Source organism: Bombyx mandarina, chromosome 23 (genome assembly GCF_030267445.1).
Source record: "Bombyx mandarina strain Sakado chromosome 23, ASM3026744v2".
Taxonomy (NCBI): Eukaryota; Metazoa; Arthropoda; class Insecta; order Lepidoptera; family Bombycidae; genus Bombyx; species Bombyx mandarina.
This window is the reverse complement of record NC_143229.1, coordinates 13,320,782-13,337,504: the sequence shown is the minus strand read 5'-3', so window position 1 is coordinate 13,337,504 and position 16,723 is coordinate 13,320,782. Positions and strand designations below refer to the sequence as shown.

General features: G+C 36.6%; 3 protein-coding genes across 5 annotated transcripts in view; 2 read left to right on the top strand and 1 right to left on the bottom strand.

Moving 5' to 3' along the window:
• Positions 1–87: 87 nt before the first annotated feature.
• On the bottom strand, positions 88–1,386 carry DnaJ-8 (DnaJ (Hsp40) homolog 8). The gene has a single exon (XM_028170058.2). The coding sequence runs from the start codon at positions 1,211–1,213 to the stop codon at positions 197–199; it is 1,017 nt and encodes a 338-aa protein (XP_028025859.2). The 5' UTR covers positions 1,214–1,386; the 3' UTR covers positions 88–196.
• A 3,885-nt stretch (positions 1,387–5,271) lies between these two features.
• Positions 5,272–14,195, top strand: LOC149500206 (DALR anticodon-binding domain-containing protein 3-like). 2 transcript variants are annotated; one of them, XM_089737759.1, is made up of 6 exons: positions 5,279–5,605; positions 5,758–6,079; positions 6,622–6,809; positions 7,064–7,197; positions 7,611–7,781; positions 14,074–14,195. In XM_089737759.1, exons 1-6 carry the CDS (start codon positions 5,569–5,571, stop codon positions 14,191–14,193), a joined length of 972 nt encoding a protein of 323 aa, XP_089593885.1. In that variant the 5' UTR covers positions 5,279–5,568; the 3' UTR covers positions 14,194–14,195. The 2 variants fall into 2 exon arrangements, with proteins under 2 accessions (XP_028025857.2, XP_089593885.1); XM_028170056.2 differs by having other exon boundaries at positions 5,272–6,079.
• Positions 14,196–14,305: 110 nt separating this feature from the next.
• The window catches only part of LOC114239706 (max dimerization protein 4), a 394,615-nt gene continuing 392,197 nt past the window's right edge, over positions 14,306–16,723 (top strand). Inside the window, exons 1-3 of one of the 2 annotated variants that reach the window (XM_089737762.1) lie at positions 14,306–14,731; positions 14,855–14,948; positions 15,040–15,069. In XM_089737762.1, the coding sequence (XP_089593888.1) occupies positions 14,677–14,731; positions 14,855–14,948; positions 15,040–15,069 (179 nt within the window). In that variant the 5' untranslated portion in view covers positions 14,306–14,676. Of the gene's footprint in view, positions 14,732–14,839; positions 14,949–15,039; positions 15,070–16,723 lie in introns of both variants that reach the window. The other variant, XM_089737761.1, reaches the window with a different exon arrangement.

Genomic DNA, 16,723 nt, shown 5'->3' with positions numbered 1-16,723 from the left:
CTGAACTTGCCCTGGTATTATTATTTTAAAATTTAAACAATTGTGTAATTATTAAGAAAGATGGTGGATAATGTAAGTACATTAAAATTATGTTTAAAAAATGTTTTATTATTGTAACATATAAGTTAACAACTTATAAAAAATCACCGATAGTCATACTTCAAACTTCTTTTAATCAATTACAATGCAGACACTATCATGAATCATCAAAAGTCATCCTCCCGATTCCATGTTGTTTAATGTACCTTCTGTACTGTTTGTATTTATTGTTATCAGCTAAAGCCTTCTTAGCTTCTTCATCCTTGATCTCTTTCCATATTTTAAAGTTTTCTTTTATCCACAATTCTTCATCAAGGTATTCTTGTTTTTCATATTCCTCTATTGCATCAAACTGGTGCGGTCCCATTTTCATATATTTCCTAATTAAGTAAAACTTTTCTTCATTGCCAAATGGTTGTTTTAATATGGTGTACTTCCAGATCCATCTCAGATACCAGTAAATGTAATATGCTATAGTGTAGGGCAAAATTATTAACTGAACCCACAAAATATCTACAATTTCAGGTTTGGCATAGGCTCCTTTAATGTCCATGTTTTCTTCAATCACTCTTCTAATTATTTTATCCTGTTCACTTTTAAGTTCTGCTTTTGATTTCCTATTCTTCTTACCTCCTTGTGACTCTTTTATCTCCTCTTTGGCAATTTCTAATGCCTTGTTCCTGTATTTTGGAACTGACATAAAATATTTTATTGCAGTGTCGTACTTTGACCACGCACTGTAGTACTGTACTAATGATATGAGCGTTATAGTGACTGCAAGAACTATCCTAACATCGACTTTAGGTGCCATCCGACGTCTGTAATACCGGTAGTAATGGGCATAATATTCTTGAGGGTTGTCAAGCATGTAATTGTAGTCAGACCTCTCTTCATCGTCACGTAGTATCTCGTAGGCCGTTGCTATTTCTTTAAACTTTTCTTCTGCTATTTTTTTATCTTCAGCTTTTCTGTGCAAGTCCGGATGGAATTTTTTAGCGAGTTGTCGATAACTTTTAGCGATCTCATTCTTGGTAGCCTCTCGCGTTACACCCAAAACTTCGTAACAATTTTGTTTCCCACAGTAAATGCCTTCGAGGAGATGATCGTGACTGTGTACTTCGATAAAATGCCATGCCAAACCCACTAACACACATAATTTAAATCTCGTAATCATATTGGCTTCAATTCATACTTGTTAACACTAAAGAGCGGTTTCTTTTACTTTATAAATAATTTCGTTACTTTTTTTATGTTAACAATTTTTTTACAGAGAAAATCGGCGTTTTTTTCGTATTTCTTCGTGGCTTACCCTTTCGTGTCGACGATTTTTGGTGACTGACTTGAGAGTTGTCATTTGTCAATTTGTTGTCAACCGCACAACGTTGGAAGACGATCTGCGATCGATTAATCGATATTATTTCCATACATTTATCAAATGAACATTTTCAAACAAAGTAAATCGCGATTCGAGATTTTTCTTCTTCGACAAGAGTACAAGAGTGAATAAACATGGAAAAAATTAAACAATTTCAAATAAAATTGTTACCAAAGTCATCACATCTTGAATGCTGCTCCCACCTCGCGATGTCTCAGATGTACAAGTTTCACAAATTAATAACACGTTTCACCTGGATTCCTCTTCCGCTTCTCGACACGGAGTCCCACTCCCGTTATGTGAGTGGCGATTGAAAAAGAAAAAGAAACTATTGTTATCAAATTGATTAAATGAAAATTTTTTCATACAAGGGAGGCATCAAAACGTAGTGAGAACGACGTACTTCTTGGTAAGAAAAAAAATACTGGTAGGCATAGCTCTGATCCATATTTGTAATCTTAATAAAGAAAATATCTTCGATTCTCCTTCGTTTTTTTCTGAATGTAGTCATTTGTTTGCTTCGTGTCGGCACGTGTTCTCGAAAATGGAGAAAAACGAAGAGCGAGCCGTTACTAAATACCTCTGTTTAAAAACGTGAACGACACAAGAGATTTATTGAGATTTGGAGGCAACATTAGGAGAGTGCTCCGCCGTATTCCACTGTCGCAAGGTGGGCTTTTCATTTTCCAGTAAGGAGAACGAGCACGGAAGACGAACATTATTGCGGCTGTTCATCGACGTCAGTCATCCAAGAAAATGTTGCGAAAGTCGAAAAAATTGTATTGAGCGATCGAAGAGCTATCATCCGATACTTAATACAAGAAAGGGGCATTTCGTATGGAAGTATTCAATCCTTATTGAAACAATCTTTGAATATGAGAAAAATCTCCGCAAGATGGGTGCCGAGAATGTTAACCGACAGTCAGAAACAAAATCGACTTGACATTTCGAAGATATTCTAGGACAAGTTTCAAGAAGATTCTGAAAACTTTTTGTCTCGTTTCGTAACAATGGACGATACATGGGTTCCATCGTTTTGATCCCGAGACAAAACAGCAATCTTCGCAATGGAAACGGCCATCGTCACCGACCCCGAAGAAGTTTTGTGTCGTCGGCTGGCAAGGTTATGGCCTCAATATTTTGGGACTCAGAAGGGATATTGTTGATTGATTACTTGGAGCGTGGACACCACTATTACAGGCCAATATTAAGCAGCTTTAATTTCCAAGTTGAGGAATGCCATGAAAGAGAAAAGGAGAGGGAAACTTTTAAGGGGCGTGCTGTTTCATCATGACAATGCACCCGCGCACAGGTCGGCAGTTGCAATGGCTGTCATTCAGCAAGCTGGCTTCGAATTGGTTGACCACCCGCCCTAATTCACCAGATCTGTCGCCTAGCGATTTTTATCTGTTCCCCAAAAAAAAAAAATTATCCAAGAATACTTAAGGGGAAACAGGTACGAAGACGATAACGAGGTGATGGATGCCGTGGAGAGCTTTTTGTAGAACCAAGAGAAAACTTTTTTGGAAGGGACTGAAGCCTTGGAAAAGCGCTGGACTCGGTGTGTAGAGAGACTCGGAGACTATGCAGAAAAAATAATTATTAAGTTATCAATAGTCATTATATTCTATTTCATTCACACTACTTTTGGATCCTCTTAGTAGATACTTGGCTATAAGACACTAATTGACTCAGAAGAATGAATGACGATGAAAAAACGACGATGCTCCACTCTTTGTGTAGCCAGCAAATAGTCGGAGGGAGTAGTGTTGTAGACTTACTTTCGGATAGTACAGTCTAGGGAAATAACGCAAATCAACAAATACTTGATGGGAATTTTTTGGTTGGGTGGGAGTTTTGGTTATTTAGAGTTTCTGCAGGCTTAGCTGGTTACTGATAATGTCTTATTCTGTGTTTGACACCTGTAAAAGTATAAAAGGTAGGAAAATCGTTAGACGTGGCTTATTCGTGGTTGCAAAAACTCAATTTCACTTCACTAATTTTTATCTTTTACTTATTACTTTAATTAATACTGTCTGAAAAAAAAACTATTTAATTTAGGAAAATTATTCAACAATTGATTCCACATAAAAAAATAATTACCCTCCATTTCACTGTAGAACTGAAATTTGGATTATTGACAAGTGACATAATCGTCACTATGGTTAAATTTCCTTTGCCGATCCTATTGGGTAAATCAAACAAAAAAAGGTTATGTACCATGACATGGGGTAAATTGGGATCCTGGGGTAAATTGGGACAAACCTGCGGAAGATTCTCAAAGTACCTGTAGCACGGAATCTACCTGGAAGAAAAACCAAGTTAACTATGGAAGTACTAAATATGAGTTAAGTTGGTCCCAAAAATTCGTCAAATTAAATTGAAAATAGTGGTTGAAAAGTGCGTTTTAAAACAGCTTACAGAACTTTTAAAAAAAGTAATATTATCGTTGTTTTTTCAATAAGATCACAGTTTATATGAGTTTTTAATACACCTGGAAATACCACAAAAAACGGTAAGTTGCAATATTCTTATTCTAAATACAATATTTCGACAAAATAAAAAATGTATATTTTTTCCTTTCTTTTTGGGGAAAATTGGGACGTATGTGGGGTAATTTGGAACGAGACTGGAAAAATTAGGGACGAGAAAACACAAAATTGGAACGCCAAAAGACAAAATAGGGATGGCTTGTTAGGGTTGTCACTGATATCTTATAATAGATTTTTTAGCCTATACTATCACTCAATTGCGTGATGTAAAGAAGGTTAATGTGTTTATCAGTTAGTTTATGTAAGTACTATAGGTAAAAGAAAAGTATATATATATAATTAAATTTTTCGCGACATTTACCTTGTAATTAATATCTGCCCGGTCGTATGTCCTTTATAGCAATAAAATAAAATTAAAAATTAAAAAGAACTCAAACGAATCAAAACTTTTGTTATTTCAGAATCTATTCACGCGTCGAATCATGATTTTTTTAACATTCACAACGCACACACAAATAAAAACAGGCCTCATATTTTAAATGTAACATTAATTAAAAATCCGAGATATCTAGGTTCCAATTATGAGTGAGTGAATTAATTGAGTTTAGTTATTTAGCTTAGAAAGAATTTCTTTTATTTTTGTTATTATAGGCAGTAATTAGATAAATCTGCTTTTTTATCTTATTCACCTGATATCTTACTCTTGCTCAAAGATTATTTTGAAAATTTTGATTAAATAAAATTGTATTATTGCATTTCCAGTCCTTTTGTTTTCTATTTTTTATTCTATTTTATGATTTTGTTTCAGAGTTGTGATTTTTAAGGAAATTAAATAATAATTTTCTAAAATATAACATGCACATACTTTTTTTGATCATTGTATTGTTGATTATCATTCACGTCACATCGCTTCGGAATAGAAACCAGCTTAATTTACACTATGTTGTGTATTGTGCTTAAATTATGGATTGTATTCATCATATCGGTCCATCTAAATAATTTTATGGCACCTACCTACCTACCTATATATATCGCAGTACCGCGAACTGACAACCCTTGCAAATATCCCAATTTAACCCTTACCCGTGTCAATTTACCCCGAATGCGGGGTAAATTGGGATGACCATTATTTTTCCGATTATTTCTTTAAATTGAATAATTAAAATAATGTAACGGTTTTTATCACCTAGGTACGTTCAAGACTCAACTTATTTCTTTGGTTGAGTAGTGACTATTTAATTGGAACTATTTTAAAATTCAATCTGAAGTTCGATTTTGTCCCTATTTACCCCATTTTACGGTACTGTACCTATAATATTGTTGACAAAATGTTAATTTCTCTAATATATTAAGTGTATAATCTATGGTTAATTGTTAAATGAAACCTTTACGTACAAGTACTGCTGTATTACGAAAATAAAAAAGAACACCATTTACTGAACTGTGGATAAAAAACTGTAATATGTAGCATAAATGTAAAACAAGACAAGAATTTTGCAATAAAACATTCATTGAAAATCATTGCAATAAATTAGGATTTAGCCACAATGTTGGAAAATGTACTAGAAAAGTTTATTGATAATCTGTTTTTATTCATTACCGGTAAAAAGAAACCAAACGGGTGTTTACTTGTGAAGAAGCATTCGGATAACCTAAATACCCATGGCGACATTAGTTTTCCAAACACACCAAAACCGTGGTATGGTTTTTTAAAATGGAACTCTAATGAAAAAAACACACTATTGGAAAATCTAAATACTAGTTCGTTAAATTTAACTAATGAATCTAGAGGTTGGGAATTGCAAATATCTAAAGTAACAGAAGATAAAGAACGTGTTTATTTGTTCTTAGATCGTTCTAGTGCTGCCCGCATCGGTTTATTATCAGCTTTAAGGAATAACAATTTCATATCGACAAGAACAAATGTGACTGTTTCTACTGTATCAATCGATCCTGCTTGTGAAAATACCGATTGTTTGACTTCATTGCGTGTCGAATACGTTAAGAAAACTTTGGCGAATCTTTGTTCTGTGTTAGAACATCCTTCTTCTATAGTCGTCAGTTCCAAGTCGTCAAGTAATTATACGAATTCGAAAAGAATGTTATGTGGTCCGGTATTTAATGCTTCAACTTTGGTTAAGGAAACGACTGTAACTGCCAAAGATTTGATCAAGTAAGAATTTTTTAGTCTAAAAGATATTTTTTTATTTCGAAGTGATGGTCAAGTTAATGGTACCATTCAAACTCAAATTGTGAACTTATAGATATTGGTACTATTTCCTACATACATTTAAGGATCTCAGTATATACTCAACACATTTTGGGCCGTTATTAAGTATTTATATTTTATTTCTGTTTAAATTTGTTCTGTAAAATATTGCAATTATTCTATGTTCCTGACAATATTTTTATGAAGTACTATTTACATTTAAAGCTTTATCAAAATTTCATTCATAAATTATTTATTAGTTAACAGCAGCAAAGCTTGTAGAATTGTACAGCACATGGATTAATTTTGTGGTTCAAAAAGATAATAGAACAAAGGAACCATAATATAAAGCAAAAGCTTCAGATATGTCTTTCAATTTTAAACCCTTATTAGGTTATTATTTTTGGAATGACTTTGACTTGTTGGAATAAATTATTAACTAAGACCATTGGATTTATGGTCTTTACCTGTTTAGATTTGACAGAATTTTTAATCATTTATTTTAGAAATAGACAAGAAGAAATGATGTCAATTGCTCAGCATAAGTATGGAGTGAGAATATCAGAAGATTCCAAATGGAAAGAGTTTATAGATCACTTAGGGGAATCAGCGGTAGTGTTTGAGTTACTCCAAACTAGACCGAGTAGTGCTGTTAAAATAAATATGAATTGTTCTTTAATGGGATCTAGTAAAGGTGAATATAAAGAATCACAGAAGCTAAAAGTAACATAAATTAAATGTATAAAACAATATTTATATCTTTTATAGCAAATGCTCATACATCTGGTGGTGATGAGAGCCCAATGTGCCAACTTTCAATTAGCCTAACATTTATTACTATTTAATTCTGTGGAAGTCACATTATATGTGGTTAAGGTTTATAAATAAAAAAAGATGTGTGAGAAAAGATGCTTCATGTATTATTACTATATTGGTGTTTTGTTTTAGGAGCATCATTCATCCTGTACAACTGTGCGAGACTCGAGACAATTATAAGGACATACAATGAGAGAGTCAGTGAAGGGACATACCCAAGTCTGCCAGATTTCAACGAAACTGATTTTACTTTACTCACACATGAGGTATGCAAAAATTTTAAATTTATCAAACAAACTTGCATCTTGTCTGGTGTTAAGTTGTATCAAAGTCCATGTCACTACATGAATGCCCACTGCCGACTGTCATACAAGAGCTGAAAGTCATAATTATATTGGGAAAAGAGCTGAGAGCCATAATTATATTGAGAAACACAATACTGGTGGTAAAGCATTTTATAAGCCTATATTTATATCACAAGTCTGTCTATTGCTGCATGTGAAATAGTCATGTTTTCCAGTTTGATCAGACCTCTGTTTTGTTTTGTCTCAAGGTGGGTGGTGGTATTGACCTTACAATGTCAAATGGTTTTGGTAAACATTTCACACCATCTGAGTTGTGAGTTCATTGAGCTCTCTTATGCAATATCAAAAAATAAAATGGAATTGTTTTTTTATAGGACGAATGGTATCTTATCTTCAATTTTATATTGGGTCTTCCTTCACTTCTGAGCAGTTGTGTAGACTTAGAAGGTTCCAAATGTGAATTCAAGCCACATCAGATCTGCAGTTTTCTATGCTCTATGGTTCGAGTATTCAGCCAGTACTACAGAAAAATTCGGATATTAACGGTAAGCTACATATATATTTTAATCAAATATATACTATAAAAAATAGAAAAGAATGTCATAAATTTAATGAAATAGCAGTTAAAAACGAAAAAACATACTTTAATGCATGATAAAGTATATCATGCAAATCATAATAATATATTTTTTCTGTAGATGATCCTAGTCAAAATATTATGCCGAAGTAATAGTATCATTGTATTATCATCAGCAATAATGTGTAAATTTTAAAATACATAGGACACCTTAAACTTTGTAAAAATTAAGTTGCAAGATTCAGTATATAGATAGACAGATACCGGTCAAGCTAATAAAAGCCCCTTAGTATTAACGGAATTCTCATAGACCGATTTACATAATGTGCTTAGGAATGAAGATACAAAACCCTCAATGGGTGCCTGTTTAGAGATTTCAGAAAAAAAATACTATTCCACTTAATTCTTGGTTACTGGAGTTCATAGACATTACAATGTGAGTGTTTCCTCTCACCTTGAGACTTGAGGTCGAAGGATTAACTATATCCTATAAGGGCTGTTTCAGTCTTTGAACATGTAGTTTAATGCACGACTGCTTCGGGACAGAAGTGACGCAATGGCCCTACCAACTCACATCGTAATTCGATGATATATACAACTAGTGAATTTATATAGTCGTCCGTCGTGGTAGGACCTCTTATGAGTCCGCACGGATAGGTACCACCACCCCGTCCATTCCTACCGTGAAGCAGTAATGCGTTTCGGTTTAAAGGGTGAAGCAGCCGTTGTAACTATACTGGGACCTTAGAACTTATATCTCAATATGGGTGGCGCATTTACGTTCTAGATGTCTATGGTCTCCAGTAACCACGTAATACCGTTTTCAGATCTTGTATTTTTTCATTTCCCACTAAATATTTTTAGAGACATCGAATCCGCTTCTGCAATTCACTGTACATAGTACATATAAAGTCAAAAGCTTAAAACCAAAATTAAATTACTGATAGAATAATTTATATTTTTTGACCCAGAACTCTTAAAAGCGAATTGGGATGTTAATTTACGAAAGAAAAGAAACAAAAGCTTTTTTTAAGCACACCTTTGATTCGGCAGCAATTTAAGGTATACCCCATCATTCCTACTGTTTGACAGTGAACAGCTTGTTCAGTGATAGTTTTGAAAATGTTTCTACTGCATTAACGCCAGTAGGCACAACTCTTCGATTATTCAAAGTCACTAAGTGTCTTCTTGTCTTGTTAGATATCTTATTACCCATCAGCGAGAATATACCGACCTGTTTAGAATTTTTCCTTTTTTATTTTATTTAGAACTGCTATAATATTATGAATATGTCTAAATTGACGTTTAAAAAAAGACGTTTAAGTAATAATATATTATAAATATAAAATATCCTAAACAAAAAAAATCATAAAGAAAAACCGAGAGTTTTTCTTTTTTTTTATTGCCCTTGTAGGCAGACGAGCATACGGCCCACCTGATGGTGAGTGGTTACCGTCGCTCATGGACTTCAGCAATGCCAGGGACAGAGCCAAGCCGCTGCCTAAAAAGAAAGAGAGATAATATTAGAAATACCAACAAACACCCAACATATATTTTTATTATAATTTGAACGTGTCCGAGGTGGATCTCCATAGTCTAAGCTCCAGCTTCGAAAACCGACCACCTCTCTGTAATGCCTAATCCATACTTATTATTATAAATATAAAAGTCTGTTTGTTTGTCCTTCTATCACGTCGAAACGAAGCAATGGGTGGATATGATTTATTTAAATGATAGTACATATTTTAGTCAGGACAGTGACGTACCTTTATCTCAAAAAACATCTCATTTACACGGCAAACTACACCGGTACTTTCTCTTGATTAAGCGGACTGAGTCGGATATCAGCTCGTATATAATATACCTAATATTACTTATACATATACCTAATACATATACCTGTTCTCGTTGGTCTAGCTAATGGGTAGTAAAGGACTCGTTCCGATATCGAGTCGAGGGAACGCGTTCCCGGCCCCGTCACGTCACAGCCGGAGTCCCGCAAGGCTCCGCCCTCTCCCCGTGACTATTTAGTTTGTATATCAATGATATACCCCGGTCTCCGGAGACCCATCTGGCGCTCTTCGCCGATGACACCGCCATCTACTACTCGTGTAGGAAGGGAACTTCAGACCGCAGCCACCACCATGGGACAGTGGTTCCGGAAGTGGCGCATCGACATCAACCCCACGAAGAGCACAGCGGTGCTCTTCAAAAGGGGTCGCCCTCCGAACACCACGCTGAGCATCCCCCTCCCGACTAGGCGCGTCAACACCCCCGCCCCCGCCATTCGCCCAATCACGATGTTCGACCAGCCCATACCGTGGGCCCCGAAGGTCAAATATTTAGGCGTCACCCTCGACAGTAGGATGACATTCCGCCCTCACATCAAGACGGTACGCGACCGTGCCGCCTTCATTCTAGGACGTCTCTACCCGATGATATGTAGGCGAAGTAAAATGTCCCTTAGAAATAAGGTGACACTCTACAAAACTTGCATACGCCCCGTCATGACCTATGCAAGTGTAGTGTTCGCTCACGCGGCCCGCATACACTTAAAATCATTTCAAATCATTCAATCCCGTTTTTGCAGGATAGCCGTCGGAGCCCCGTGGTTCGTCAGGAACGTCGACCTCCATGACGACCTGGACTTAGAGTCCATCAGTAAGTATCTTCAGTCGGCGTCCATGCGCCACTTCGATAAAGCGGCACGACACGAGAACCCTCTCATCGTGGCCGCCGGTAACTACATTCTCGATCCTGCGGACAGAATGGAAAGCAGTCGACGTCGCCCAAAACACGTCATCTCGGATCCTCCCGATCCACTAACGGTGCTTTTAGGTACTTCAAGCACCGGTCACCGTTCTCGTCGAACCCGTCGCTTGCGACGAAGGGCTCGACGAGTAAATTAACTCTCAGACACAGCCCACTGAGTTTCTCGCCGGATCTTCTCAGTGGGTCGCGTTTCCGATCCGGTGGTAGATTCTGCGAAGCACGGCTCTTGCTAGGGTTCGTGTTAGCAACATCGTCAGGTTGAGCCCCGTGAGCTCACCTACTAAAGTTAGGGTTACGCTGACATAGCCTCTCAAGGCTATCAGCTTAGGTAGGAAAGAAAAAAAAAAAAGTAAAGGACAATGCCCAAAAGTGGGCCAACTTCATAACAAAACTATTTGGACTTGAAAAACTATGCCTTATTTTTTCATGTTGTTTAGTTTATGTATCAACATTTCTTTCACCCTGGCATTGTTTTACAAAAAAATAAATTACTTATTTGATAACATCCCAAAACTGAGTGCCATAGTTTTTAAATTCGCCAATAGACAAAGGGAAAATTAGCCCATACAGCCTTATAGTAAACTTATATGCTGACAAACGAAAGAGTTGTCTGTGACTTGAACAACAAATTAAAATAATTGCTAATGGTTATAATTCACAGACTTTTTAATTTATTGTTGTTCAATTCAATATTTATGTATTGTAATAATAATTATTACTTAAAACCATGAATTATTTAATATTTTTAGATATTAATGGTTCCATTAGTAAAAATCTCAATGGCCTACCATTACTCTATTCTTATTATATATGATCAGAGAGTTTTGGCAGCAACCCGAGTGAAGCGTCACTTGAAGTTTTATTTTATGTTTTTTTAATAGCTTATTGTGATGTATAATATACAAATTGGGTGTTGTTTTGTGTATTAAATGTCAATAATCGTTGTTCACGATTATTGAGGCATTGGAATAAAACTGTGGCTAACATAGCAGTGACTGTTTTTTTTTTCAAGATAAAAGGTTTGCGGAAATTCACGCTCACTCAATGTGCTATTCATCAAGTTGACGTCAAAACTCCCAAAAAGCAATAAAAAGAAATACACCGGATTTTTATTAACATAAAAAATATATAAAAAATATAACTATGACAGACTAGGCTGTATAGGCTACGCTCTTTGCCTGCTTGTTGGCGAATTTAAAAACAACAACAACAATATCGTTGCCGGCTTCCGGATTTCATTTCATTTTATTATTATTATGAGGATATAATAATAATAAAATGTACGTAAGGGCTTATTTCTAGCAACATTAACCACAATTAAGTTATTTAATACTGTAAATAATGATGAGAGCGATTATTGATTTCGAAGAAAACAATTAACAACTTAATTTTAGCTGCAGAAAAAAACAGATTTCTCTTAAACCTGGGTGAGAATATAAAAATCGTTTTCTGAATATGAAACGATATTTCTTTGTCTATCAAATTAAGTTAAAATCATCATCACCCGACAACTTTTTTTAGGGGCCCAAACGCCCATAGAAAATGGGCATTGTCCTTTGAATGGAGCACGTGACCCGAGTTCTATTTCTGGTTTGATTCAGTATTTCTGTCAATATTTGTTATTCAGTAACCGAGTATGTTTTCCGATGGGTGTTTTTGATACTCAAAAACCCACTAAAAATCCTAACTAGGAGCTGTTAAGCGTTTTTATTCATTTTCAAATGATGTGACCCGATGTAAAACCTTCATACGAGGTTTATTTTATTTTATGATTATTGCTTAGATGGGTGGACGAGCTCACAGCCCTCCTGGTATTAACTGGTTACTGGAGCCCATAGGAATCTACAACGTAAATGTGCCACACACCTTGAGATATAAGTTCTAAGGTCTCCAGTATAGTTATAACGGCTGCCCCACCCTTCAAACCAAAACGCATTACTGCTTGACGGCAGAACTTAAGGAGCCATGTGGGCGGCTGCATGACTGACATTGCTGACGTCCTTGAATGATGATGACCACACTATTAGAAAAGCTGTATGCTCATATGTCCATAAAATCGATAATAAATATTTCTGCCCTCTACTTTTCCCCCTAAATGAATAGTTAAGCATAGCGGCTATCTTAGTATCGCGCGTGACAACTTAATATCAGACGATGAGCTCGCCCATCTTCTAAGGCAATAAAAAAATCAAATAGCAGTTGCTCAGTGTTACATATTGCACTCTCCGAGATTGGATGTCTTCCCTTACCACAGACCTTACCACGTATACGTCCGATATCACAATAAAAATGGCAAAATCTATTTGTACCGGAAAGCAATCTTACGTATTTTCCAAATGACTGACCAGATGGCATAGTGGGTAGCGTCCCAAGACAGCCGGGACGAGGGTCGTTGGTTCGGTTCTCATTGCAGACAAACAATTTTGCGACGTGAACAGATTTGTTTGTTTCTTGTCCGGATGTTTTAATATATTAACGTAAATGTCTGGTTTCTTAGTGCAGGAGCGACCTAGTTTAGGATCAGGTGACCATGCGTGATTTTTCTCTGTATCTTCATTTACAGTAGTTAATTAAAATACAATTTCCTTAACAATTAACATTTTATCTGTTCGAAGGTCAAACACAGTTCATATCGGGAACTATTATTATTGACTGCATTAGCTGTTTAACACGTTTGCTCACATTTTCCGCTTCTCGGCTGCAGACATGCGTAAGGTCCATCCGAATGTAAGAGTTAAAGAAGATGGAAAGATGAAGGAGCGAAGTTGACTGGAAATCCAGTCTGCATAGATTTCGCTCAGGCAAAAATTCTTCATAGCGCTCTCTTAACAGTTTATGGTACAAGCTCTTGCTATGGCAGATGTTAGCAAAGTTTCCAAGGCTGAGTCCCGTGAGATCGCCTACACGCTCGGTGAAGCCAGGATAAACCCTAGAGGCTTACTGGTTAGGACGTCTTGTGTGTCCGCGCTACCACCACTCTGCTTATTTCTGTCGTGAATTAGTAATGCGTATCGGTTTGAAGGGCGAGGCAGCCATTGCACTTTTTTATGGTTGAAAGATTACTGGTGGTCCTGAGGCCTTTCCATTTTCATCAGGACAGGTGGGCGAGCAAAGGCTCAGCCAGGTAAGCCGTCCTTAGAATTCATGTCAGGGTGGGTGGCGCATTTACGTTGTAGATGTCTATGGGCTGCGGTAACCACTTAACACCAGGCCGTGAGCTCGTCAACCCACTAAACTAAAAATAATAATTTACAATGGTGATTATTAAACCACTAGGAGATCTTTTAGCCAATTTTTGTTCATGTCCAGCAGGCAGGCATAACACGTCTTCCCCCTTTACAAATACTCATCTATATTATTACAAATGCAATTCTCCGAACAATCGATGTGGAAGAACATTCCTTGTTTGGCTCTGCATCGATTTCCATCTACGTTCACATGACTCTTGGGCGACACACCCTAAGCGTAGAAATGTATCATTGTTACAGGAACCAAGGAAGCATCTGCTACCGGTCATGTTCGCAAGAATCCATATGTTGATTATATTGAATGATACATTGAAAACGTGCTTGAGAATATTGAATATTAAAAGTGTTTCGCAAATGTGACATAGTCGTTTTAATTTGTTAAGTATAAGTACAATGAAAACTATTATTTAAAGCAATAATGGATGTCTAGACACGTATTATTTTGAAATGTTATGTGAAATCGTGAAATGTGTGCTTATTATCTACAACAGATTGTTAAAAACCAGCCAGTTTCGTTAAAGCGAAGAGTTACCACTTCACCAAGAGCAGCGCATACGAAAAAAAATGTTTTGTTTGGAAACACAAAGTTCACGTGATTGACCCAGGTATTTTATTGTAGGCATCGTGTGCCGCGATTGGCTTGCCGAAGCGGCTCCGAGTGGCGCCGACAAATCACGAACCGTTCCACACGGTCTCGCGTCCCCGACTAGTTCAGTGTGTTTTTGACGTCCGTGCACGCTGTCGTGGATCTCGGAGCGCCCTGAGATACTTTTATTAATAGTTTCATTCGAGTGAAGTCGAGTGTCGTTCGTGACCGCCGTGTTTACTCCGCGTACCATTAAAATGAGCATTGCCGATTTAATCCAAGCCGCCGAATTCATCGAACGCCGTGACCGAGGTATTTTGTTTTTCTTTGTTCGAATTGTCAAACGACACGCACACGTCAAAAATGGCACCCGTCTATTTTCGCCCGTAGCGTAATCAGCTGATATTGACGGAATTGCAGTTTTGTTCATTGCAGACGCGGAACACGGTTACGCCTCGGCGTTACCTATATACGAAGATCCCAAGCCGGGGGGGAGACGTCCGAAGACGAAAAAATCGCAGGGAAGCAGGTGAGTCGGCCGTCTAGTGATAATAATAGTGAGTGCAGTGAGTGATAAGTGTTTACGTGACAGTGCCGTGATGTTATGTTTTTTGTTACAGGACTACACATAACGAATTAGAAAAGAACAGGTATGTCGTGATGTTTGTTATTTTGTGTGGTGTTTTAAACGGGGCGGGATGGCGGCGCGATGTGGTTGTCGCGTGGTGCGCTGACCTTGGCACTAGCGGCAAGGGAGTGCATGAGTTTAATGTGACGGCCGCGCGACTTGCAACCCATTTGCCAGATCCGAACCGAAGGGTTCTTGTTACGATACGCTTCTGTGCCGCGGTGTTTAGTGCGATTCTGTTTTATTTAGTTAGTACTAAGAGAATGAAATTATGTAAAAGCGATTATATGATTTCAAAGGCATTTACGGCTATAGTCTAACAAACAACATTAACATTGTTTATGTTAAGAGTTTTTTTTTTTTCAAAATATTAAAGACTTAACCAAAACAGGGAAAACGGGGTTCACTTTTAAAAATGTATTCTCGTAAGAAATTTGTTCGGAAAATTTTATGTGATTTTCCTCAATCTTATTAGAACGTAGGACGGTTTTTCATAATTTTTCCAATCGTACAAATTTAATAGTCACTGTTTTTTCTTTGGTTTTCGCGAGGCACCATTTAAATTGGTTTTACGTTTCGAACTTTACAGTTTTCATAGACGCGACGAAAAAAAAAATGCGATTGTTGTCTGTGTGAGTGACCACGAAAACTGTAAAACTGTAATCTGTTCGGAACGGAGAAAATAATATGTTACGTTAACGATAAAACTTTATCTGTATGTTAAAAAAGAAAAGATCGTGATTAAGATTTATAATTTAAAATATTTATTAATACAGTGAGTTATTCCATTTTTTCACGCGTGTCGCTTGATATATTGTATGTTTTGTAAATTTTGTAAATACGAACGCACGCGGGTTTCAGTTCTGATAAAATCTAATTAATGATTTACGATTTTGTTGTTTGTTTTTTAAATTATACTCTCATTGGTTACATGGAGTTTAGTAATTAATTGTGATTTTTATTTTTATTTTTTTTATCTACTTAGTATTATTTAATGGTGATAGGTATCATGCAAACCCGCACGGGTAGGTCATCTTCCTTCCCGTTTCTGTAGTAGGTAGCAGTAATTTTCGCAGCAGTAATGCGTACCAGTTTGAAGGGTGGGGCAGATGTTAAACTATTGAGACTCGTACTGCACGCTTCAAAGTAGGTGACGGTATTTACATTCATAAAAGCAATCAATAAAGATTTTTTTTTTTACTTTTTGTATCAATTTTATATACAAATTGTATATTAATTAAGTAATTTGCGTTTACACTAAACATTATATATAGCCTGTCGGACATTGATTGACGAATATTTTGCCATAAGTTAACTGGTGGTAGGTTATTTATAATTCTGCCGCGGTATAGTGATGCATTCCGGTGTCCAATGTATGATAGTCTTTACAATTTCATAGAGACCATTACCTCGCGTCTTCATGTGGGTGCCGCCTTTCACGTAGCAGTGTCTACGAATCACTTAAAAATCAAGTTCGTCTAGTATTCTCCTAGGGTTTTCCGAGTCGTAGACACAATAGAAACTGCTTTAGCGACGACAGTATCGTCCGCTACCACGAAAACTGTAAAGTATTGAAATGTCGGGGACTATTATAGCTATAAAAAAAAATGACTAGAATAAACTATAAAAGAAGTTTTGCGGGTGATGTATTAAAATCATTTGCATGAAGTCGAACA

Coding starts and splice junctions, on each gene's coding strand:
- DnaJ-8 (XM_028170058.2), bottom strand. CDS start 1,213: ATGATTACGAGATTTAAATTATGTGTGTTAGTGGGTTTGGCATGGCAT.
- LOC149500206 (XM_028170056.2), top strand. CDS start 5,454: ATGTTGGAAAATGTACTAGAAAAGTTTATTGATAATCTGTTTTTATTC. Junction 7,198..7,610: donor TTACTTTACTCACACATGAG/GTATGCAAAAAT, acceptor GTTTTTTTATAG/GACGAATGGTATCTTATCTT. Junction 7,782..14,073: donor GAAAAATTCGGATATTAACG/GTAAGCTACATA, acceptor TCATTGTTACAG/GAACCAAGGAAGCATCTGCT.